At 40.4% G+C, this 27,255-nt stretch overlaps 1 protein-coding gene across 1 annotated transcript; it reads left to right on the forward strand.

The window, feature by feature from the left end:
• On the forward strand, positions 1–26,198 carry TAF1B (TATA-box binding protein associated factor, RNA polymerase I subunit B). Its single transcript, XM_053458836.1, has 15 exons — positions 1–160; positions 1,344–1,442; positions 1,811–1,901; positions 2,055–2,152; positions 2,736–2,819; positions 2,942–3,092; positions 3,763–3,922; positions 4,668–4,767; positions 10,750–10,897; positions 12,693–12,867; positions 12,995–13,038; positions 14,906–14,996; positions 15,238–15,308; positions 16,006–16,222; positions 25,800–26,198. The coding sequence occupies exons 1-15, from the start codon at positions 143–145 to the stop codon at positions 25,993–25,995; spliced, it is 1,743 nt and encodes a 580-aa protein (XP_053314811.1). The 5' UTR covers positions 1–142; the 3' UTR covers positions 25,996–26,198.
• The last annotated feature ends 1,057 nt before the right edge of the window (positions 26,199–27,255 follow it).

Below are 27,255 nucleotides of genomic sequence, written 5' to 3' on the forward strand. Positions count from 1 at the left end.
GCGGAAATGACATGCTGAAAACGGACATGGCGACGCACAAGAAACGGCTTATTCGATAGCAAACATCATCTATGTTACGTTTTTTTTTTAGAAGCAGCAACATTAACCCAACGAGAAGGAGCAGCAAGTGTGTAACAAAGCAATGGAAGAGGAGGAGACGGTGAGTAGAATCGCGATGACGTCACCAGAGTGCGCCCGAATTGTGCACGCGTGTCGCTCCACTTCCTCTTGGTTATTTAATAAGGCGAGGGGATATTTATTTGAAGCACCTTTACATGTCATGCTATAAGAATGTTGTATATGAACACACTGCCAACCATTAAACAGAAATAAATGCTATTCTTTTTATACTGCTGGTCTACACACCTTTATGCTTGGTTTTGTTAAAATGTCGCCCCCCCAAAAAAAAGAAATGATGGGTTGTAAGTTCCAGCTCTGCCTAGTACTCCATGCTGTATATCTACTACTTACAAGGTGATATGGCAGCTATCAGTTTTGTCTTGTGGCCAGCGATAAAACCACCTCTAACTTCTCAACTCCTGGTGTAGTTGTTATGAATGTGTTCACCCCGTTTAAATTGTACAGCGCTGCGTCATTTGTTGGCGCTTAATAAATAAAAGGAAATCATTGTATTCCTGCAAGCGGTGTCCTCTTTACTACTAATCGGGTGTCATCTGAAGCCACAACCTTTGGTCATGAATGTTAGAGCAGGATGAAAGCATAAAAAATTAGTAAAAAGCCGGGTCGTGGCGTATCGGTTCGTCTCTGTCAGTTCTGGTTTTGTCAGACCCCTGTTAGATGCGCTAAGCAGATCCTAGGTAGCACGTCTTTTCCAAAAAGAAAATGCACTCTACTATTTTGATTCTTTTATCTATTTTTTCACCAGGGCTGATCTTAATAAATTCCTTATTTACAAGCCTTTTTTTTTATTATTGTTAAAAACAATCTCTGTCAAACCCGGAGAGTTCCCAGGTATGCTAATGAACTCCATTTTTCCACAGACTTCTATTAGTCAGCAGCAATGTCTGGGAGATTAGAACTGAGCCATTCCATTTGTTTACAACAGGCTGTAAAATAAGGAGTCTAATAGATAACACATCTGGAACACATACAAGTGGCTAATCTGTAGTTGTAAACTATCTAAAAACGAGAATTGTTAAATATTTTTTTTATGTGATATACTAGTAATAATACACTTTGTTAGACGTTATCCTGTATTACTTCATTTACAGATTCCAGTACTTGATAAATGTATATATTCTATAGCTCTGTGTCTTAAGATTTGGTAGGGAAATATGAAGTTATACTTTGTAAGATGCTAATCGGTTTGTCTTGTTTTGCAGAGACATTATAGAGAACCGTGCCCACAGTGTTCCGATATTAATTGGGGTATAACCGACGAAAGCAAATTCTATTGCAAATCATGTCACACGGTAATAGAGGTATGTAGCCAACCGGACAGGTACTGCATTCTATTCAGTGCTTCATTTTAACATTATTATTAATAATAAGTGTTTCTTTACTTAACCAGTATTTAAAATATATACAGTGTGTGTATATATATATATATAAATAATATTATTTATTACATAAATGGCTATATTACTTTTTTGAGAGCTCCTGTTTGTAGCTTAGCATATCAAGACTTCTCTGGACATTTATGAGAGTTGTAGATGTTGGGATCTGGAAATTATTCTTACCAGAAAATAGCATAGAAGGGAATTGTAAAATAAATGTGATTCCGGTGCAATGTTTGAACAGTGTTTTTTTTTTTTTTTTTAAATAAAGTCAGTATATTTTGTTCTTGTAGAAAACTACAGAAGTGGATGAATGCGACACCTTCAGTGTGAATGCGAAAGTCCAGTCTTTTAACAGAGGTCTAAGAAAGAGAAAGAAAAGCGGTGAGTGTCAGCGCGGCTGGAAATAATGTTTGGCTTTATTCTAATGAAGGACGTCTCGTGTACTCCTCACATCTTCTGGTTGGAAGGTAGACGCAGGTGAATGTAAAGCTGCGTTTGTTATAACCCTCTGCCATGCCGCTTTACTCTTTGCAGTAAAAGGATGGGAATGGTTTATCTGCGAAGGCTTCCAGTTCATTCTACTGAAACAAGCCGAGGCTCTTCTGGACCTGGGAGTTGATGCTCGGCTCAAGGTAACTTAAACTCAACCAGTGCCCGGCACGTGTCTGCTGGTATACGTGGATATGTATGACGTAGGGTTCATACATTCGGAGCGTCATTACCCCAGATCCTGTGTTTTACATTTCACTAAACGTAATAAGGCTGTGTAATTGTGCTTTCTTTGCCCTCTTCCTTTTACCCCACCGATCAGTCCCTTCTAGATGTTTCCATTGCTTTGCTCTCTCCCGGAGATCTGTCGCCTTGAGTCTGATTGATCTTTTTCAGTAAAATGCTTTCATTCCCTCTACAACTCGGATAGCAGAAGAAAAGAGGACAGGGTGCTAGCATATCATGTAATGATGGTTCTTTTGGGAATGTTTAATTATCTCATGACAATTTGCACAAAAGCAGGTTTATTTGCTAGATCGAGTAAATAATTTATTTAGAAAGCTGCATTTTCTGTAATAGTAACACCTCGCCGTACTTCCCACACACACAGGCCACTAATTCTTGAACGCGCTTGTTTGGTTCTTTTCAGCCCTTAGCTTTCTTTGCGATTAGTTTTGGAGAAATGTTCTGTTCGTTCAGCTCATCTATTGTATTTTCGTACCGTAGGATGATGTCATGTGCAATCTCTGGAGGAGGTATCTCATTAAAAGCAATCAGGCTTATACCAAAAGACCCCGTTCGGGTCAGTCGGTAAGTAAAGATATATCCTTCAGTGTAGGACGCACAGCGAGTTTGCGGTACGCCTGTAGCGTGCTGCTCTGAGACGGTCTCGTTAGACATCTCTTTATTCATTATTCATACTTCTTCTATAGGGATCTGAGAGTCAGGCTTCTGCGTCGGAGACGGACACCGAGTTAGATGCGTTCAGCTTCAGAACGTCTTCGTTTTCGGAGAGCGACGGAGGTTGTGTTTCTGATACTAACCTCCCATCATCCTCAGGGGAAGGAAAGCTGTCTGGATCTGGTAGGTTGGCGGGGAGCGGGGCTGGAAATCCTGTACTATTCGATATCCATCACGTGAATTGGACTCAGACATCAGTGTCTTCGATAGTGAGGTTTGCAATTGTGAGCTCCAAGAGATACAGAGGAAAAAATAGTGGCAATGCCAATGTAATGTTAAAGTCTCTTTCTGATACCGGGGCAGTATGTACTATATAGAATTAACTCTCGGAGGGGAAGGGATCAGTGCGCTATACTAATCTGCATCTGCCGTAAATGTGGTTTGCATTTGGAGAAAAAAGACCCTATCGAACCCAACACTCAAACATCTCTCTTGTGTTATTACTTAAAGTTTGTTCCCCAAGCCGTCTAACATTTTACACCTCTGACAACCTCCAAAGCCCCTAACCAGGGTATTTCATAAAAAATAACATCTTGTTTCAACTATTTCCCTATGTCCGGGCCTTGTTCTTCCTGTTCCTGTCGATGTATCATAAAGCTTTTTTCTTTACATTTGTATACAGTATGATAAGACACCAATGGTACTTTTGTCTACAATATAAATCAGGCTCTCCTCAGCATCCCTGTCATTTTTTGTTAGGTACTCCTGCGTTTGAGCATTCTCGGAGCTAATCACAAAATGATGCAAATGTTATAAAATATATGCTTGTATTCTTGTTTCGCATTTATTACAGAGAGTGCTGTATCTGTGCAATCGGGATCTATTGATGGTGGATCGTACCTGCTGCCGAGATCAAGATCTGAATTGAAAATGTCCATGCCGATGACCCTGGCGTTCTGCTACCTCTCGTTACTATGGCTGAGAGAGTCCATCACGCTGTCTGATTTGTTGCGGTAAGGAATGGGTTTTGGCTTAAAAATGTGAAAACAAGAACCGGATTACTCACACCCATGGCGTTTTAATAAACTAAGAGGCTGTGGCCTAATGGAGGAGGTTCGACTCCATAGCAGATCATGTTTCTTTTCGGATGCAAATAGTAGCACTGCTTTAATCTTCTCATACTGATTTACTTGGGCCAATGGTGGAACGAATTATTGTGTTTTTGAGTTCCAGGCAGCTATCCCCTTCCCCTGACCTTACACCAGTTGACCATAGACATTTAATATTCACTTGCTTGAATACCAGACCATATGAAAACACAAGTGTAAGGTTTTCAGAAATGTGAGAAGCTATAGGAAGGTCGGTTACAGCCACCAATGGTCTGTAGCCACCATATGGACACTTCGCTGGTTGCAAGCAGGTAACGCAGTTGTATTATTATTATGTTTTATTTATATAGCGCCAACAATTTACGCAGCGCTTCTTACAATACATATATCCAAGGGATATAACAAGACTAGGATCGACAGACTAAGACAAAACGATACATTAGGTGGAGACGGCGCTTCTCGCAAGCTTACAATCTAGAGGGTGTGGGGTGGACCACAATTAGACTATGGCTGATCTACATTATAGATCGACATTATAATGGCGTGTAAAGCTAGGCTGGGTTCTAGATAAAGATATTATATAGCACATTAACCCTCGTAAGGTTCTGTATCCATGCTCATGCCCTTCTGTTTGTTCTTGGTTTCTCAGGTTTGTTTTCAGTGGGCACGTACCGTACGTAAAAGCAGAGCAGTATTTACCGGAAGAAAATAAGATGTACGGACCAGATATTCATATATTTTACGTGAAGGTGGGGGCATAATATGAAAATAATCCGCAAAGCACTTCCAGTACTGACAGTATGCCAATATTTACTTTGTAAGCCATGATGTTCTAGATAACATTAATTCTGTTCTCAGCTAAGATATACTCGGTGATATCGTGCCTCCGTAGACTCCGTATAACCACAGCCCTTGTTTTTTTCATATAGTTTAAAATGTTAAGAAAAACATTTTGACCTGGTTAAATATATGGAATTTCTCTCTTGGCTATAGCATGCGCGGGGGGCTGCACCGCTGACACGATGGAGTTTGTATTATAGATGTGCATAGGGCCCTTCTCCTGCACCAGGGGCATTTATAGACAGACCGGAGTATGATGGTTATATTCCTGCTTTTGTAGTCCCATGCTGCAGTCCGTAAGAGTGAACTGACTGTCTGCAACTAAATCGCCATGTTAGGTTCCCGTGCATTCTTAAATTCCCTCACTGTATCAGCCTCTGCAACTTCTGATGGAAGGCTGTTCCACTTATCTACTACCCTCTAAAAAAAAAAAGCATATTACATGTTACAAAATAGATAACCACTGATGATTAGGGCTCTTGTCTCTGAATTACATCATTCTTCTGATAGTATAGGAGGTGACTACGGTGAGATGGCTGGGGTTGGATTTGTATTAGAGCGATATGATGTAGCTATGGAGTGATTGGCATTGGGTGAATACAGTAGTTATTAGGGTAGGGTAGGGTAGGATGGTAGTATTTATATCAGTAAAAAAACCTAAAAAACACAGTTCATATACTAAAAAAAGCTAATATACATGTTTGGGATGCCTTTTTTAACCTGAAGAGCATGCAATCTCATGAGATTATTGTTACTGGAAAGGACACCTTCTTTCTATACACTTTAATAAATACCCTGTAATGGTGCAGAATCTAAATAAAATACATGGGACTTTATTACAGTATCAGCCGGCCGGATCCTCTACACAGCTGACATGAAAGCCAATGGCGGCCCATCCTCGCCCCCCGGGGGCCACGGCTGACGTGAAAGCTCCTGGGTTTCCTCTGATTTTTATTGATAAGCAATTTCAGCAAAATAAATCCCAAAGTTTTAATTGTGCGGTTTAATGGATTCTGGACCCCTAGGGATGGAAGTATCGGGTATTCCATGTAAAAGGCCAGATGTATTACTGTAAAGGCCATTTACTGAAGCATGTAGGGCGACGGATTTGTGAATATATTAAACCGATGACAGCATTTCTTCATTGGAAACCCTAGAGGTTAATGGAACCATTCTGTTTTGTTTAGGTTTTCTGTTCCTTTATGTCTGTTAACCTGATCCGTCTCCCCTTGCTTTGCAGAGGGTTTCGGCTTTATCAGGCTAGTGTGACATTGTACCACACGAACTTCCAAATTACTAAAGGGAGTACGCGGTGATAGCTTCGCCAGCGCATGCACGATACCCCACGGCGGAGCTTCCTACCCAGAAGCAGACAGCAGCCCCTGTGCTGGCAAACCTGTCTGAGAATGAAGGGCATTGGAACTCACAGGGTATTACTGCTACTAATTAATGTTGGTAAATTATCATTACCAACATTAGGGTACAAAACTCAAGCTTGTCACTTGGCAATCACTCAGCTCACCTATCCAAAAAAGACCCGGCTTAGAGGCAATATCTGATTAACCCTCTATTCAGGGTAAATATTTGCACCTGTATGTCCGGAGAGCTGTGTGCCATGCATAAAAATATGAAACCTTCTCCAGTAGTAGCGTTGTCCATTACTTACTAATCTAACACCAATCTAGTTATTTGAATCCCTGCTAACTACGTTTGGAAACGAGTCACATGACACGTCTCGTTTTAATGGACTTTCTGTATCGCTCTATTGATTTGTAAAGGTAGATAGACTTGTCTGTCAGCAGTCAGAACACACAGACAGGAATCTGCATTAGTGCTTCCATATATCCCCCAACCAGCCTGGGAGAGGACAGGGTCGGGGCGGCAGCCACTCATACCGTCGGCACTCCATCGTACACGCAGTGCCACCTAGTGGTGTCCTGTGGCAGCTGCAGCGGAAATCCGTGCCGCTCAGAGGATCTTCCCAAACGTGATTCCAACTTATCATTATTATTATTATTATTATTATTACCGTATTTTTTTGTTTTAAATAGTGCCGTTATATTCTGTGGCACTGTACATAGGATATAGCAAGTAGTGTACAACATAACAATACAGAAACGAGAAGTAAAGAGGGCTCTGCTCAAACAAGCTTACAGTCGCTTGCGACAGTGCCCCAAAATTGGGACTGTACAGTTAAAACTGGGATACTTTGGATATATTTTTTATTTATTTAATTCTGGCATCCAACAAAGATGTAGCTGAATGATTACTTGTATTACTTACTTTACTGAAGATTTCATTGCAATCCTTATTTAAGATCAGGCAGGAGCGCATGAGCCTCTAGCCCTAGGGGTTTTTTTTTTTTTTTTTTTTCGTCGGCCTTTTGGTTTTGGTTGGATGATCTCTTTGCCCGTTTACCTATAGAACTGAGTAAAGCCCAGATGGGATGATGGTTTTGTGTAATATTGCTTTAATTTGACATACGAAATATTCTGCCTGAGCCACTAGAGGGCAGCGGCTGCGTTATCAATATCAACCCCCCCATTCAGCAAGTATTGCGAAATAATGCTCTTGGTTATAGAAAGCCATGGGCAGTGATCTTTTATGTCTTATGGGCATATGTTCTCCAACCAAACAAAACTCTACAAAGTTAATGTAGCATGATGAGAGCTTATGTGCTTTAGGAGCAATGAGAAGCACAGAGGTTAAAGAATGTTAAACATTAAAGTTTGTCATAAGGTATGTGAATATATATTTGTACTTAGCACTTCATGCTATTACCTCAGATCAGCTAATTTATGTATAATTCTAGATTCAGATTATTACTAATTTTAATGAAATTTCCCAAATTTTTTAATTCGTATGAATGTCCGCAGACGAGAAGGGAACAAAGCAGATAGCTGAGAATTTCTGTTTGCGTTACATTGCTGTCATTTTACTCGCTGTCTCTCGCGCTCTGTCAGTGCCCCCCTGCCTTCTTCGCCGACCACTTCGGTGTCCCAGTCTCCTTTTCTGCAGCTTCTTGTTCTTCTTTCTTCGTCCGCTTCTCCCCAGTATCAGCTCCGGGAACTAGGCCTCCCGGAGCGCTTCCATGGAGGGGGCGGAGCCTCTGCACATGTCGGGTCCCCCGATTGGAGGAGCAGAGAAGAGGCTGTCCCTGTGTAGTTTCACCCCTCTGCGGAACTAATCCAGAAAGCCAGAATAATGCAGACGGATTGGTGGATAAAGAGAAGCGTTTCTCCTCTTTCTCCTTAAATCTGTCTAGATCTCTAAACAAGTTTAAACCCTGGAGGCTCTTGTTCTCGCAAACAACTTGCAAGAACAAAAGACAACACATCCAAAATGATACCAGAATTATATTTTGGGGTATACTTTTTCCTTGACAGGAATGTAAGTACTGTATATTGTAACACTTCCCTGTATTGCAATGGAAGCCTTTCCTCTGGCTCTTACCATGAGCTGCTTTGCTTTTATCGGTGGCCTCGCACGTTTTTTCACTGCCACTTTTGGATACCTACCCATGGCTCCCCGTATTTATAGAATCTAATAACCACTTGTATTAATCGGATAATGTTCTGGCGGCACCTTACTGGAAAGGTTACGTTCGCCAGCTGCGCTGTATAGGAATTTGGAATGTTTTTTAGACGCGAGAACAATGTTGAATAGCCTGTTTTGTGTTCTTTCGCTTGCAGTGAACTATACGGTATTCATTTGTCTTTAATTCCTTTTGTGAAAGGATCCATCCCTGCCCAGCAAAATATTACTAGAATGCTTCCTCCAATGAAATTCAGGACTGTCTCGTGAAAGCAAAAAAGTCACTTTTTTTTTCCCTTTCTTTCTAGAATATCGGATAATTTAGCTAATGTTGCAATATGTATCTCAGAGCCATATGCTTACTAAACTAAAAGCAAAACATTTGGGACGTGGACTCTGTTTGAAGGCGAAAAGTGACGTTTGTGAATCAGATAGCAAATAATGAGGTTTTCCCGCCCTGAGATGGTGGCTGCTCCTTTCTCCTATAGAAGGCATTTAGTCCGTGCGCTTTATACGTTCTTCCAGCGATCCAGCGCGACCCAACCAGGAACAAACAGGTGCATCGACTTTCAGGATTTGGAATTGTGGTTTGCAACCTGTGTTCTGCGAAACCGTGGAGTTAAACAAGAATTTCTGGTTTATTCTAGGAAGCGCGAGGACGAGGATATAATGAACCCATTCAATCCCAATCCGTTTTAATATCACACACAATAATCTTTTATAAAGGTGCTTAGAGTGGACACTTCTGGGATTTTTCCACTAATGAGGGATTTTGCAGGAGCTTTGAACACTACAGGGTTAGCCCCAGTAAACGTCTAGTGTAAGGAAAGCTCGTAGGCCCTGTAATGTGTGTAATAGATATACACATAGCATTCTTGAAGACTATCTTGCTTATTAAACTAGGCATTATCAGTCCGACGTGATAGTGTGGACCTTCATTCAGTAACAGGCTACAAATAAAATGCTTTTCAGCCCAATGAGGGATGTAGTTTTTTTTCCACCCCAGGTGTATGCATGTGAGTAGTTGGGGGTGAGATATCTGGGTCAGTAATAATAATTCTTTGACCTGGAACGCTCACCGTCGGTGTGGGTGAGGCTTTCTTCCCTCCGTACTGCGGTTGGAGATTTTGACAGGTTCATTGTCATCCGGTATAACTGGGTGTAAGAAGTTGTGAAACAGAAACTCCCGTCTTGTCCTTACCTGTCTCCTGGATGACCTAATCGGGAAAACAAACCCCTGATATGCTTTGTGAGATCTCCAGAAAACCTTTTTCCCAGCATTTCGAGGGCTGCGGTCTGTATTTAGCCCCTTCTACACAAAACAAACAAAATCAAGATACAGGCAACGTATTAGATGTCCATGCCTAGTCCCATTTTCTATCCATTTGTATAAAGCCATATCCAAACGGGGGGGGGGGCATTGGGAGAATACGGTGGCATTTTCAGAGAATTCCGGGGGGTGCTGTAGATGCCCGTGGTATCAGACGTTAAGATAGGAACATAACCACAGTTGTATCTTGTAATTCTATGTCAAAATTAGTTGATTTTGAGCACCAGGGGATATACGTCCTACACTAGACTCGAGTGGTGAAATCATCTCCTTGAGAGAAGATAAGTGTCGTCGTGTCCACTGTCCTCATCCTGATACCAAGAAAAAAAATAACGTTTTTTGGTACAAACAAGAAATTAACATAATTGCCAATATTCTATAAAGTGAAGACAGGAACAGACTCTCTGCCCCCGTGGGTCCTGTACAGATGTTCTTGCTGTACGCAAAATGAATGAAACTGGTGCATGTTGTTTCTTTAAGTGTTTTATTCACCTTGATAGTGTTTTTTTCCCCTTTTATTTCTGAAAATGAGGCAAAGAAACACCGTAAATTAAAATGGTAACAAATGAACTCATTGCTGTGTTTGTGTTCACATTTCCCGTCGGCAAAGTGTGTTTTCCTTAAGACGATATACACGACACACGATAAATATTATTCTAATACATGATGAAGGATGAGGGACCTAGATTTGGGGTATGTCAGTCAGACTCAGACTGGTCATCTGGCAAATGGGAAAATGCAATATGGATCGGGCCACTAGCCTTTACCGCGGCTCGGGGCGGCAGTTCCAGTGCTGAAGTTGCAGGCCGCACACTGTATAAGTGTTAAAGCGTAGTGTGTGTATCTACCCTGAGTAAACATATAGGTTGTAGGGTAAGCGCTTGGATGTGTAATTGTGTAATAATGCCTAATATTTAAATTTGGGTTATGGCCTCCACAGGGAAACCAGGCTCCGCCATCCTAATCCAAGTAATTCTTCTTGCTGTTTCACCAGTAGATTCTAAATCCAAGTATTTCCGTTTTCCAGGCTATTCCAGAATATCGAGACATAATGGATAAGTGTTTACAACTTGGAGCCTTTCTGGATTTGCCATGTTTTCCACCAATAACTGAAAATTGCTTTCTTCACCCTAATGTGCTTTGTATGAAGTATCTGATGGAAGCCAACCTGCCAGGTAAAGTTTTATATACATTTACATTAAAATTTCCCCCACCCCAGACGAGTCAACAACTCTTCACAGAGGGACGGTGTGTTAGCATGAATGTGTGTGTGTGAGAGGGACGGTGTGTTAGCATGAATGTGTGTGTGAGAGGGACGGTGTGTTAGCATGAATGTGTGTGTGAGAGGGATGGTGTGTTAGCATGAATGTGTGTGTGAGAGGTACTGTGTGTTAGCATGAATGTGTGTGTGAGAGGGACGGTGTGTTAGCATGAATGTGTGTGTGAGAGGGACGGTGTGTTAGCATGAATGTGTGTGTGAGAGGGACGGTGTGTTAGCATGAATGGGTGTGTTAGCATGAATGGGTGTGTGAGAGGGACGGTGTGTGTGTGTTAGCATGAATGTGTGTGTGAGAAGGACTGTTTGTGTGTTAGGAGTGTATCTTAGTGTATGTGTGTGTTAGCGTAAGTGTTTATATGTAAAAATGTATGTAAATATGTGTGCCAGTGCATAGGTTAGTTACCCGAGGGAAGAGACAGATGGGACCACTTGACTTTACCTGCTCCCTGGGCCAGAAGGTGCCAGCCCTGTTTTTGCCGTACTCCAAAATCCTTTCGCATATGCTCTAGTCTCTTGATTCTTCCTGCCTCAACTTTATCATCATATCATCCCATCGATACATATGTAATGAGCGCAGTTGGATATCCGTCTTACATTTTGCACAAAATCATTCCTACTGGGTTTGCAAGAGTGCCTGAGCACCTTCAGCCTATTCTTCTCCCACGTTTTTGGACTATATTCCAGCACAGCCTTCCTTATCTTTTGTTTGAGAGATTCTAAAAATATGTCAAGTCAACAAAAAAAAGTAAGAAACCCAAATGCATCCATATTGAGTTAAGTGTTCCCCAAAAAAATGATTAATGGGACAGGATTTAAGAATTCTTGCTAGGGGTGGCTACTAGTGTTCAGCAGAACGGGGAATGATGAAAAGTTGAATAATAATAATAGTAATAATAAATCCTCTTTTGCACAAAACGTTTAGGATACAAGTCCGCTATTAGTAATAAATGTCTGGTTTCTTGCTTAATATATATTTTGTATGAGAATTTCATTTTTTAGTTGCTGATGGAGGCTGTGGGGGGTGGATTTGGGGATTTACACCTGTCTTGGTGTGGCAGGGATCACTGATATTAATCACCCGGGCTGTGTAATGAAGTTGACCTCGTGAGGGTTTCTTGTTAAACAAGAAATGTAAGAAGCTTGTTTTCTGTAGAAATGACATGTCTCCAAGCCCGCATACGCAGAATATTTACAACACACGCATGTCAGATTGTGTGTCTGTGGCCAAAGCGACAAAACAGGCTGTACGGCTTTTAAATGACATTCCTGTAGTCGCTCGCGAGCAAAGAATTGAGTAAAAAAAAAATTGAGTTCACTTGTTGCTCTGACCTTCTAACACAAAAGTTTTTTTTCTTGCCTCACGGAGAAGTGGTAGATGAGAGGAACAGCCTTTCAGCAAAAGTGGTAGAGGCTATTAGAGAGAGAATTTAAACATATATGGGATAGGCATATGGTCATTTAAATATAAGACAAGACCAAAGGCTGTATAATGCGTGTGTCTTTACATCAAGAGTAATGGGCAGACTCCCAATCACAATCAGCATAAGAGGAAATAGTCTTTAGTTGACGTTTAATATCTTTTATCGACATCGAAAAATGTGTAAAGTTCCATAAGATTTTTGGACCTCCGAGGTCTTTTCTTCAGATTGAAACAGTTGTTGATTCTATCCTTCCTTCTGTATTTTGACCAGATGAGCTTCATAAATGGACCAATCGGGTGGTAAAGAAGACAGGCCTTGATGACATCACTGTGTTAACATTTGACCCTGTACATAAAAAGCGCAACATCCCATATGACGTTACAGCTGCCGCCCTGATAATAGTGGTGCTGAAGCTGCTCTTTGTCCTTGATGATCGCACAGAATGGTAAATCTTTTGGGAAATGTAGGCTAATAAAACTCGACAAGCTCTAGGATAATCTGATGCACAAAGACATACGGAGAGAAATAGGTTTGGATTATAGTTGGTAACCTTTTAATTCTGTATTTTTCAGGTTATCCTCAACACTCGCTGATGAAAGAAACTTCAATAATGAAGGTAGAATAATAACTTTTTTTAAGTGTTTTTAAGGTACTTTTATTACGCAAAATGTCTTTGAAATGGCACTTCTCAAACCAGAGCAGACATACTGTGATCCAAAAAGAAAGGTGTTAGTGGCCCGGGATGTGGTTAGCTATATGTCTTTTGCCACTTTTAGCCACTGAACTTTGTTCCCATAAGAGTAAATACACTCTATGGACAAAAGTATTGGGTCAACTGACAATTACACCAACAGGGTCTTTGATGACATCACATTCTAAATACATAGACATTAATATGTAATTGGCCCCCCCTTTGCAGCTATAACCGGGGTTATCCATAACAGCAAGGCCCATAAAGACATGGTTTGAAGAACCTGACCGGCCACACAGAGCCCTGACCTCAACCCCATCGAACACCTTTGGGATGAACTGGAACGGAGATTGTGAGCCGGGCGTCTCATCCAACATCAGTGTCTGACCTCACAAACGCTCTACTGGATGAATGGACAAAAACTCGCACAGAAACTCCCCAAAATCTTGTGGAAAACTTTCCCAGAGGAGTGGAAGCTGTTATAGCAGCACAGGGGGACCAACTTCATATCAATGTCTATGTATTTAGAAAGTAGTGTCACAAAAGCCCCTGTTGGTGTTGTCCATATAGTGTAGCGCTGCACACTGAAAATCCAAAAACATGCGCTGTGAGTAGGTCAGAGTTCCCTTTAATCAACAGATCATAAAAAACCTAAAGACTCTATTTTTTTCTCTGTTTCACCATCATGTTTTTGTTGAAGGTTGGTAACAAGTAGCGTGTTCATCTATGAATGAAAATGAAATTGGGTGCACACACACACACACATACATTTCTGATGAAACGTCCGACTGCGGAAAAAACCTGGATGCCCCCCATAAAATACATGGAGGGCTTTGAGTTAAAGGACCAAATGTTTTTTTGTATTTCAACAAAATCTAATATAATTATTATATAAATTATATATAATGTTTCCTCGCTGTTTTTTCAGGGAGTGATTAATTATCACGTGACACAGATAAGTTATTAAATACTAAAATATGTTTGTTATTTTAGTATTTAATATTATGTTATAGTTTGGTGTACCTCTACCATAATATACAATATTTTATATTCCTGATTTATTTAGTATTTTCATATAGTGCCCACCCTTAAGAATATATTTTTTATATGCAAGTAGGTTGTTGTCATGGAAACAGAAAAAGAGCGTCCTTCAAGATTCTGTTGTATTTGTAAGACTTCACAAGAAAGAATAGATACATTGACCGAATGACATATAGGCCACTTATCGAGCCCTCTTGCATGATAAGCAAATAATCTTTAACATGTAAGAGGGCTCAATTAACCGAACCATTTAGGCCCTAAGTATGAGATTCGTAGCCACCGCAGCCATTTACCTCCTTCTTGCTGCCATTGGCCTCTCTATCATACCCTTTTCTACCACCCAGTAGGTTTATTACCCCTTCCCCCCGTTTTTCATGTTCCCAGGAGTGTAATAGCTGGCAGCTCCACTCCGTCCGTCTCATCACCCTCGCCCTGCATTATACTTGTACACGTTATGATGTCATATCTAATTTCTCTATCATCATGCTGCGCAGTGGATTCGTACTGCTCATAGTTAAAGTCTGTGATGATTAAAGCACCGTCATGGGGCTCCTCAGAAGACATTTCATATATGCAGGTGTTTTGTTAATTTGTTTCTTTGTCGGCTTTGTTCTGTAATAATAATTATGTATCGCATCTAGAAGCAGAAGAGAGCGCAGGGGCACTGCCAGTCGCCACCAGGTGGTCCAAGCTGACATTGGTCATTCTTTAATGCTGTTCCGTAAAATGAATGCATATTTTTATTTCTCAGACAAACCGTTATTTGATATCAAGAAGTGGTATGAAGTAATGAAGCTAAAAATGGACGAGGGTCAGCGCGCGCTGGAGGAAGAACGTGCCAGGTATGCCCATCCTTTAAAAGTGGAAGATCATTTCAGTATCTGCGTACTTCTCATCTTTTATGGTGGTTAATGCATTTTAGAATTTTTTACACAAGACGTCTGTCCATCCCTGATTTTGACACAAAATCCGATTTACAGCAAAAAAAATTATAAAAAATCCAAGACCTTTGTTGCTTGCACAAGTTTTATATATATATATATATATGATAGCATTCAAATCGATAGAATTTTTGTGTTTTAGGTTTTCGTGGAAAAGCAACAAAGTTCTTTATTACACCGAGAGTGTTAAAGCGCTCTACTCGAAAAAGAAACGTGAGTGTTTGGTTCTTCTCTGTAAATCTTTCATCTATTGGCAGTATTAAAAGAAAATCAAATTTCTTCATTCAACTTTTGGTTAATTCTGATAAATGTAGGAATGACCATTTTTATCTCAACAAAGTAAAAAAAATGGGTCTTGATTTCTGCCTAAGTAGACCTCATTTAATAATATATGTATATAACATGTATATTCTTTTTCATATGCTTAGTTGAAGTTATATGCTTCGTGTAACCAGGAGCACGAGCTCTGTAATGACGCTCCATGCTTTGTTGTAAAATTCCAAACCTTTTGTCTCGTCTCATATGATACTTTACTGACAATGAGGGTGTGAATTGAGGAATTAATGTTTTTTTTTATTATTATAAAGTGGATCTGTGCATTGTATTTTATAATTTGGCTGAAAGAATGAATAATCCGTCACATAGCATACTGGAATTAGTGGTGAGGAACGTTCCATGCACTTGCAAGGAGGTCATCATGGGACCTCTCAGCTCTCGTGCATTCAGTATATATGATGGTTTGGGTCTCCCTTTAATGGTAAAACGGACTTCTTGCTATTATAAGAATCGGACCCCAAACACTATGAGGTTTACACGGGTAGCCATACGTCTCGTTTCCTGCAGCGGACAGTGCTCCGCGGTTATTAGCCGAGGTTTTTATGAATGATCCCTTTTGTTGATGCCCGCACAGAGATGGCAGCGGACCTCCAGCGACAGTTTAGCAAACTGGCTGAAGCAGCATCCAGCGCTGGGAAGCAGAACCCATCGAGTTTCGTGTTTAATTGGGACGAGGAAAACACAGGCATGACTTGTTTTCACGGACACAGCCTGGAGGGAATTACTCAACAAGGAGAGAAAAGGCTGAACAAAGGGTACTGGCTGAGCTGCATCAAAAAATGCACATCCTGGTAAGATGTATTATTTTTTAATCTCTTTTGGACATATTGCCATCGTTATTAATAGAAAGGCAAGACGCACTGCGCGTATACTGCATATCCAATACACCAAAGTACAAATAATTTCCACCAACCGGCGGAATACAAGGCTCTAAAAACATTGACGTTGTCCCAGTTATTGAGCTTTAATGATATACTAAATGCAAATGATGCATATTTACTTCTCTCTGTCTAAAGTCAATGTAGTTGTATGGCGATAGGCCAACGAGGAAACAGGGCTGTGTCCGCTTATATCTGCAAGTGATGATACTGACACATTGTTACATAATATAACAAAACGCACCAGGGGGGGGGAAATGCAATTTAAGTATGATGTATCCACATTACGTATCCGCATATTATGTTAATGCCAGTGTTTTCCCCCTCTGTGTTGCGTACTAGTTTACTACAATTGTTTTCTTAATTTTACCTTTTTAATGTCCCGAACGCTCCCACTCAAAAATGCATATTAACTACTCAGTATACTTTAATATGCGCTCTTCAAAACCTAAAGAATCTGCAGCCCTGTAGCTGCTGTCCTGCGCCATGGTCCTCAACCACTCTAGCCACTGATTGGCCAGTTAACACAGCCAATCAGTGGCAGGAAAGCATGTGCACTGGGATCTGAATAGAACCCCTCCCCAGTATTCACCCAACTAGGGCCGCATCTGACTGGAGGTGAGTATATCACATGCATGCAAAATAGCTGGGGGCTTGGAAGGGGCAAATGCATATGGGGGGTTTTACAGACCCCCCCCCCCAACCATGTATTTGCAGAAGGGCACCATTAAAATAAATGTATGTGATAGCTGGAGTGTCTCTTTAAGAATTGTCTAAATTCAGGTGCCGGTGAGTGAATTTTTAGCACATAAAGAAAAAAAAAAGTTTTACGATGATGTCATTATGTGACTAAATTGTATCGCATAATAAGTTTGCCTCTAAACACTAGCTTTCAGAACAGTGGTTGGCACTTTGCTCGGTTTCTACAGGGACAACACTTTTTTAACTCAAGGCAGTATTATAAAGTTTTTGTACTGCGGAATGCTCAAATATTTCAATAATTCATTAAATATTGTTAAGCTTTAGTTTTTTTGGCCAGGAATACCTGATTGGCACAAAAACAGGAATCAAAAGTCTGTGATTTTATGTGATTTAAATCTTAAGAGGAAAGAATAAAATGACAGATGTTTAAGCGTACTATAGAGGGATTGTCGTGTATCTACGTGGAACAGCGTTATCAAGAACACTTATTAAATAGGACTTCTGACATCACATCGAAGCAACGATAAATTAGTTTTTCTGTTGCTTATATGACATGTCAATAAGTGCTATTTATATCTTAAAACATAAGGGGCTATATATTAAACGGGGAATAAAAGTCAGCCTTGTGATATATTTCCACCTCCACTCACAGAACCTTATAGAAGGTAAAGAATTACCATTTGTTATGGTGGTCACCTTCTCAGTTTACCTCTATCTTATTACGTTATCAGCTGGCATGCGCAACGTGTGATTACCGAGAGACTGTATATGAAGGGACGGCCATTGTTTTATTATACCGTATTACCGCGACGTACGGATACTGTTCTCTCTTAGCTCACCTCCTGGTGTGAGAACGTTCGATACGCAGATCGAGAACAAACAGCACTTTTTTTTTTCCTTTATCGTTCACAAAATGCAATTTTTAGTGGGGTTTATATTACAATCCGAGCTCTCACAAAGAATTCTGATGAATTGAGGGATTAATATGTCTCTGCGAGGCCGAGCTCTCGTTATTACGCGTTACAAAGGGAGCCTCATGGAGTCTCTCTTTCCTGCGGCAGATTAATTTTCATCTTTTTAAGACAAATCACACAGTCTGCGGATTGAGAGGGGCTACCCGTAAAGAGTAAACACCTCCGTACATCCTCCGTACTCAACACAAATGGACTAAGACCGTGAGAGTGGCCAAGTTAAACAAGGCAACGTGAAAAGGATCAGTATCCCAGACTTTTTCCCCCTCTATGCGTGTCGGTTATGATTAAACTGCATACAGAGCTTCTTTTTTTCCCTCTAACAAAAGATGTTGTGTTTAAGTGTTTGTTTGGATTTCCTGATCTCCTGCGCCACGTCCACGCCTTCTGCTCTAGGACCTTCAGGTGAACGCATTGTTGGCGTGTCGTGGGACAAAATATGTTCATGAACGTTCAGGCTTCCCCTCCCCCACCCTGAGTTTTTTTTGTTGTTTTTTTTTTAACAATTCTAAATCGGCTGTAATAAAACATTAAAAGCATCGTTTTACAGCGGTGAAATTTTATTTAATGTCACATATAAACAATGATTGCCCAATATTAAATTGCGCATTAGATCGGCGCTCCAGCCGCTACAGGACGACGGTGCTGCTCTTCCGCTCTTGTGTTCCGTATTTTTCTGCCGGACATAGGCTTAGCATAGTGAGAGTTTCAGTCCAGCATCAGAATGTTCATTCTAAAAAATGTCAACAACCAAAAAAAAAAGCGGTAAAAATGTAAAAAAGGTCAGTAAGTACCGACAGGTTCATCAATTGCGAAGGTGTTTTTAGAAGCATACGGCCATGTTTTAGCGTTACAAACATACCTTTTTGAAGAGAAAAAAACTACTACTACCTTTCAACCTAGTAACATGACTTGCATCGGTTTGCTAATTTTCCACCCAAATCTAACTTTAGGATTTTGTTTGCACACAAGGTTTAGAGGGAGGTCATCAAAGCCGGAGGAAGGGTGCGCTTTGAGTCCACTCTGGCTCGCTCTCCAGATACCAAGCCAGGCCAATGCAAGCCCCATCGGAGAGAATCACTTTTTATAAGTATAGTCTATTAAAGATATTTCTGATAAATACCAGTTATTTATTTCCAGCGGTGTTATCAGACAGCAATCTATGGATTGTCTTAGCAGAGCCAACTTCACATTTAAGTTACTCTAATCTAAGGTTCCACTGACTTTGACAGTCTCGTAACCTTGACCAAGGAGTTGGTGCATAAGGAGTTTTTTTTTTTTTTTTTTGGACAAAGTGAGTGATTTGATTATTCTCTGAAAGGTTTCTCTCTCCCTAAATCCATAGCGCAAGTAACATGTTAAACTTGGGTTGAATCTAGATGGTGTGGGTGATAAGGCCAAAATGAAGAATAATAGTTACTGTGGGCTATGTATCAAAAAGTTATTCTGATGCAAAGTTAGTCTTACTAACAAAGTAACCAAAGGGTTTTTTAACCTGCTGAAATTTCCTTGTTTGCTCTTAATACTTTGCACCAGAATAACGTGGGAATGATATATTGTGGGTAACAATATATAATTCCCTTTAGAATACAGCAAATAGTGCGAATCACACAATTCTAGCTTTAGGGCCGGAAGCAGACGTTGCTGATATGTTTGGGTGTTTAGCACAAGGTCTGGAGATGAAGGAATAAGGCAGAATGTCAGGCATGGGAAGCACTCGTTCCCGTTAACTCGGCAAAGCCCGTTTTACAAGATTTTGCTTGTTAGACTCTTTTCATGTTACATCATTGCCTGCGATTTCTTTACCTGCAATCAAAAAGCGAAGTGAACTTACTAACTGGATTAGCAACTTAAACCAGAAGATCTGGACCGATGGCCTGAAGTGTTCTACAGATCTCGTTGCCCGTAAACTTTTTGCCAGGGAAACCCTAAACATGGCTGCAGAAACAAATTACCGGTATTATGGTCCCTTAATGAGCCCTTTTCATTATCGTCATCATCATCAATATTATATATTTTTAATCATCAGCCAGCCCCATGCTTCAGCTTTAATGCTACTAAATATTGAAAAATATTGGTTTGATTATAACTGATGTTATCTCTTTCTGGCTCCTCGGATTTTTCTACCGATGGTCCCACATCTGTTCATTGTATGCACACGCGTGTATTATGTGTCCGTGTACTAGTGTTTCCAAATCTAGCCTAACCGCCTGAAATAAAACCTTCGCCACACGTTTGTGTACGTTACATTTCTGATAAATCCTGAATGTATTTAATAATAATAATAATATAATAAATAATTTTAAGGTTTGGGAGATGCAGGGATTAGTTCTATATAATAACATGTAAAAATAAGGAATTGCGTAACCGGGATGACAGGAACCGGCCCCAGGGCGTTATAAGCGTTAAGCCCAACTACCAGATTGTTGTATGATTGCGAGATTGCGCCGGCGACACCGTGCTTTACCTGTTTTGTAAGATTCTTCAAAGGAATCCGAGAAAGCCGTGTCAAAATCACCCCGCTCGTTGTCACCCTTTTTCTTCCCTCCTACAGGTTTTAAGTCTGTTTCCCGACAGCTGGTTTCTAACATAGAGGGAAGTTAAACCGTCTTATGGGGCGCAGTTTATAAAGTAAGGAGAGAGAGCATATCTACCACCTCTGATGGGAGACTATTCCACTTAAGTACCATCCTATCAGTAAAGTAAGCAGACTACTTAAAAAGTTCTGCTTAACGTAAAATCTGCAGCGTTTCTAGGACAAGATTTAGGAAGGAATCGTCTGCTGTGCCTTACAAAGAGAGAAGTCTGACTCGCCTCACCGAAGTTTAAGTGCAGATTAAATCGCTCTGCAGTAATACTTTATCACTAATATGCACCGAATCCATTAGCCGAGTTACAGAGGATTTTTTTTTTGTATACAATTTGGGCTGATTGTAAAACTTTGCCGGGTGTTGAAAACGGAGCTAAAACCTTTAAGCTTCTGATATAATGGAGCTGATGGTTTTGCCTTTGTTGGTGTAAACGTCTAAAGCTGCAGTAAAATACCACTTTATGGCTTTGCCACTCAGAATTCAGAGCCTCCCTCATGCTTGCAGATTTCATTTTATTTCATAATTACAAAATAATTTATGTGACATCATCATATTCCGCAAAACACTGTACAATGAGAAAATTGTGTTTTTTCACAACGGGCATTATAAAAAAAAAAGTGACAGTGATTTGTAAACACGGCATAATGATTTTAAATTTAAAACGTATTAATGGAATGACAAAATACAACATAAAAGTTACATACATAAGTGATAAAATCCAAACAAATATGGCTGACCTTGTTTAGTGTCTGTAGAGTACTTACTCTGGTCTTCGGCCCAGTATTGAGTCGGTACGCACAGAATTACTTTTATTTTAGTTCTTTTGCACTAAAATGCATTTTTTGGGGCATATGAACTCAAAACAACTTAACAAATGCCACAAATGATTTAAAATATAGCTTCTTTAGGGAATAACTGGTGGCTTTTTGACGTGAAGAGAAATACCACTCTAGAGCATTTTGAGCACCCGTTCACAAAAAAACAGAACTGGAAAGAGGGTCAGGGATGGGAAACAAAATAAATAAAAGGAATGGAAGGTCTTATTTACCAAGGCGTTGTAAATGAAGCGTTTTTACTTTTGGGGAAAAGATGTTTACAGAGGGATATGATGATCGTATACAAACTTATTTACATAGACCCGTCTCATGATCTCTTAACTCATAGAACAATGCATGGGATATATTATAAGGTTAAGTGAAAGGACGGAAGGCACATATATAATATATATAGTATATATATATAATGTGTGTGTGTGTATTAGCTCTAACATGTACTTGGCACATTGCTGTTTATGATAAAAGGGATGTACAATACATGCAGTGGTATAGTAAGTACACTAGTCATAGAGAGACATTGATTAGGGTAGAATAGATGTGATTTCTGTCCTGTAGAGCTTACAGTCTAAGCACTTTTTACTTTAACTCAACCGTGCAGGTTCTCTACCCAATGTAAGAGGGATTGTTAAATGCTAAAGAGGGAATTATTAGTCAATCCATCCCAAGTAATTGGTCGTAATCATCCAGCTACCCCATTGAGTGCCGGGTGGGGCATCGCAGGCAGGAACATCCATGTTAGGTCGGCCATGGCTTCTCCCATAGGTCCTAGCAGCAGCAGGCAATGGCGATGCCTGGAGGAGGAATGCTGATGTCCATCTTGTCAGTGCGGCTACTTCATCATCCCTGGTTATTGTAGGAATAAAAGAAACATGCGCCATTACAAGTATTTATCTGTCATTGATGGAGGTCCACCCCCCCCCAAACATTGTAGAAGAGGAATACAGTTATGGCCCCTTTAAAGACCTAAACAGAGTATGTGATCAAAGGTCAAACGCATTTCATTATGAAGGAAAGATGTTAAATTTAGTCATTATTCACGTCTCCTTGTGTACACCGTAACCCAATGGGCTAATTCCTGCTTTGTTCTCTAGTTCAGCAAATCTCCGTGTTATTAGTTACTAGCCTTTTTTTCTTTCTTTTTTTTTGTATGCCTTTACATATCTACCGTGACATCGGTGGTTGGAGAAGTGTAAACACAGTGTTGTATTACAGATCTTTGTTGTGCGGGTACATTCTTCTGCATGAGCAGGAATCCTCCAGCAGTTGGTGACGGCTCGTACCTGCAGGAAACCAGCTTTTCTGCCGTCCCCCTCCCATTTCTGGCAGCTTCTTTTTGTTTAAGATGCATCGGCCTCCGATATTCCAGAGCCGTTGGAAACCGGTGGTTAGATTCACGCAATGTGCTTTTCATGACTGAATTACCTATTGAGAATGCCCATAGAATGCGTCTAGAGTGTCATTCACTCTTAAGTCCTACAGAAAGAAGACCCTTAAAAACGCATCACGTAGGAAACGTCATTTTTACGTACATGTGCAGTCATGGCTTTTCATAAGAATCTCTAGTTAAAGGAAATAACTATTGCAAGTTTACAGTTTAGGTCGGCATTGACAAAAACCTGCATTTTTGTCCCAATAAACCTCCTTTAACTGCAGACCTGGAGGCTGCCATTGTTGTTGGTCATGTGATGCTTTGGGTGGCTTTTTGTCCCCAACCACCACAAATGGCGTACAAATGGCTAATATTATAGTATGCAAAAACTACAACTGCTTTAAAAAAAATGAAAACATATTTTTAGTATTATACTAGTAGAAATCAATAAAAATGGTGGAAGTGATTCAACGAGCGGTTGTGATACATTGCGATGAATTCCTCTTAGTAACCAATGCGGTGTGAAATGTTGGTCACATCATTATTAGTTCTTATTAAGTAAATCAGTGCTGATATACGGTATCCACGGAGTTACCACAGACAGGACAAACTAACATCTGTTAGACACAGCGGATTTGCTAAAATAAATAAATAAATAGCAGGTCACCCCGTTTTGGGCAGTCTCATCGTGTAGGCATAGGCCGCTGCCGGTAGGTCTAGCACTTGCTGACGGGCACACATACACCGCTGAAGCTCGGCTGCAGGGAAGGGCGTTGATGGACCCAATGCTGTCTTTACAGGGTCGTAGAATTGCCTGGGCTGCTGAACATCAGCCCTGATGAACCAGTAGCCAATTTGGCAAGAGAATTAGACACGCGGTAAAGTTTGGTCCTTGCAAACTCAATAGTGGGAAAAGATCTTTCTAGTTATTCAGGCTCGCTCTCAAGCAAAATCCAGGAAACTTCATCTAAACTCTGGTACACGGTACCCCTCGAGCTTAACCGCTTGCCACACAAATACCTGCCAAGTGCTGGCGCTGCGGAATAGATACAGGCTCTTATTTACGCTTAGGGTGGACTTGCCCCCATGTTTGCCCCTTCTGGGACACCGTTACATGCGTTATAAAGGAGGTTGGTGACTCTAACTTTCAGGTGATCCCTGAAGCTATCCTATTACACCACACTCCCCTCATACACATAAATATAAAAGGTCATTAACCAGCCACCTTCTCAACGCAGCCCACGCTATTATTCGGCATTTCTGGAAATCCCCAGGCATCCCACCCCTCAGGGTCCGGCTCAAAAGGGCGGAATTTCTTTTCCGAATGGAAGGCCTGGTGAAGGCTATCAAAAATAATTTGGGGAAATGTCTTATCCTTGTCATCCTTTACAACCATTTTAGGGTCTGTCAATCTCAATACCACTTAGGAGATCTATTTCCATGTCGTTATCATCCACAACGGCTACGCTGTATAATTATTGTGAGGCTTCGTGATTTATGCAACATACTTTCTGTTGCGCCATATTGTTTACGATAATAGCAGCACAATAATTAACTGGATTTTTGTTTTACATAGTTTTGTTTAGTGAGCTTTCTGTTTCTTTTATGGTTACATCTTGGTCTTTGTAACGGAAAAGCTACGAACAACGTATCGCTGGGAATATGTGATACATCAGCCCTGCCAAGTTGGTTTATCATCTGCTGTGCTGTGTAACATTGTAGTGTGCTTCGCTAATGATGCACACTATGCCATATAATGTTCTATATTATGTGTTTTCTCTTTTTCTTTTAAACAGAGAATTAATTAAGTTTGGTCTGCTAATGTGGCACAATTCTCTTTTCACCATCCTATAATTGAATATAAGACGTATTTGTTAATACATTTTAATGTCATCGTCACCCCAAAAGCTTCTGCCCAGAAGAGGGAGAGTTCTGGGTAGCCTCCTCTGGGAAGTTCCTGGGGATGTACCTTATGGAGGGCCACCTTAGAACCTTTCACTTGCTGAGTAATAATGCATAGTGAGGGAGAGGAAATGTTTTAATAAACACTTTAAAGGTGTAAACTTGGAGTTTACATAGATGGATAGGGGCAAGTGAGTTGAATATTGAATATATTTCACTTCATTGTGTATTACGATGGAGAAACCCCGGGGAGATCCTCCTGAAGAAGAGCTGAGCTGGTGCTGCATGGTGCAATGAAATGGTTAAGAAAGTGTTCTTTGTTCACTATGCACGTTAAGATAAGCTTTTTTGGGGCTTCCCGTCCGTAATGCAACTCACTCCTCGGTGAGTACGCATCAGTGTGCGTCCTTCATTTCATTCTGATATGCATTGGAGAAGCCATTCAGTTCGTAGGCACGTGATGGAACATTTCACCAAGAAAAAATAGTATGAATTCTTGTATTACCAGATTTTTGCACACACGGCTTCTCCCATCATAGATTAAAAAAAATAATAATAATAAAAAAAAATAAAATATATATATATATATATATATATTTTTTTTTTAAATCTGAGATATATATATTCAAAATCCTCAATTCAAGCATTCATGTGAAAACGGAAAGCGCCTGAAAGTGAATGTTGATTACTGGCTGAGCTCTAGGATACACTTTGCTTCAATCCTTTAATAGTCGGCTAGGTTAGGAGGGCATTAACGGACGGACTAGACGAGCGGAATGGTTCTTAGCCGCCGTCTTAATTCTGTGTTTACAAGGAATATTCCAGCATTACTTCTGTGCGTGTTTATATAATCGTGAAATGCAATATTGTCACTCGTGGGAAATATGTTTATTTATTGTGATCACCTGCCGGTCGCTTTAAAGCCAGCGGCCACTAAATGACATTGCAGAGAAACAGTTTTTTATTATTATTTATATTTGTGGATTTAAATTCAGCAGTGGCTAATCTGTGATTTGTCATTTTCTTGCAAGTTCCACGTTTTTAATCGCAAAAACATATCTACCTTGTTTCATTTTTGTTGGTTCGAGTGAAGAACATGTTTTTCTTCATTTTTTGCAGGACCTGTGAACACTGGAGACTATACGACAAGTCGAAATTCTCGAGAAGTTATCACTTTGTGCTGTCGCTTTTCGCTTTTCTTTTGAGACTGCCGTTATGTACTATCCATTACGAGGTGTGCTCGATAGAAGAAAAACTTTTCAAAAGGTTTTTAAAAAAACCCGCCAAACCCAAGCCAAAACAAAGAAAAAAATGAATGTGATACGAACCCTTCTGTTAGAAGAATAACCAAATAAATTCTCCTGCCTTCCGTTTGTGGTACAGATCTACAAACTGATACCATTCATATTTGGTCTGTCGAGCATGTTTCTCGCAGGCACGTGTGTGTGTGTGTGTGTGTGTGTGTGTGTGTATTATGCACGGATGTGGAATAAATGGGACAGAAGCCTCTCCTTTTTTTAATAAATAAAATAATTGATACCAGACTGTTAGGTAATTAATATATTTTGCTTGACATCATCATGCCAATAAATGGGCCTACTTGGTAAACCGTGCGTTTTCATATGTTTTATTCTTATCGAATTACCCATGCATTGTAAAGGATTGACGCAAACATGTGCCTTCTGCAAGGACAGCTTATCTTAGGGTAGATAAATTAATGAACCTTGGCGCTGATTGCCCCGATTCTCCACCCAACTTGCCCTGCGTCTACTGATGGGGAGAGTACGGCAGACCAGAGCTGGGAAGTTCCCGGGAAACGTCTATGGATTGTAATTTCCGCTGATATGTCGCTGTCCCAGAATCCGCAATTCAAAACACCAAATAAACCTGATATAACAAAATATCTGTACTTGAAACTCACATTATGTTCATATGAAAGCAGCCTTATGAGTTAGTTTAGTTCTATTTTGGTAAGTTACTTCATAATTGAAGTGAGCGATGTTAACAGCTGTGATGGTGACGGTTCCTACATAAAGAATAACCCTAAAAGCCAAGGATCATGGAGTTGGTGATCAACAGCTGGAGAGCTCCTTGTTGGCTGGCTTTGCTTTAGGTGACGCGTTGCCTTTGGATAGTAATTATTTAACTAATAACGAATCATTGAAATAACCAAATAAGAATCCACTGATACGCAGCATTATAAGTAATACACACCTAACGTTTTCACTGTGAAAACAAAAGCCGGTGAGAAAGGGTGCTGCCACCCATAAGAGCCACGGCGGCCCCCAGTCTTCTTCTTCGGAGGTCGCACTCCGACTCCTTCCTTCCCTCCCTGACCAAAAGCCTGTTGGAGGACTTGATGTTCTCGGCCATTGGAACCATTGTATTAGAGAGGGGGTGGACGGTTTTCCTAGCCCATTCCGTAGCCGTTTTCGGTGATTACAAATTAAGGCTCACACATGCCCAGTGCATAAAAAAGTGCATGGTGAAACACACATTGTTTTTAGATATAAATATTTCCAATATGCCCACCTTGTCCAGAAACGCTGGGGTTATTAATGGGGAAAAAGGGAAC

The sequence above is a fragment of the Spea bombifrons genome, chromosome 3 (genome assembly GCF_027358695.1).
Source record: "Spea bombifrons isolate aSpeBom1 chromosome 3, aSpeBom1.2.pri, whole genome shotgun sequence".
Lineage (NCBI taxonomy): Eukaryota > Metazoa > Chordata > Amphibia > Anura > Pelobatidae > Spea > Spea bombifrons.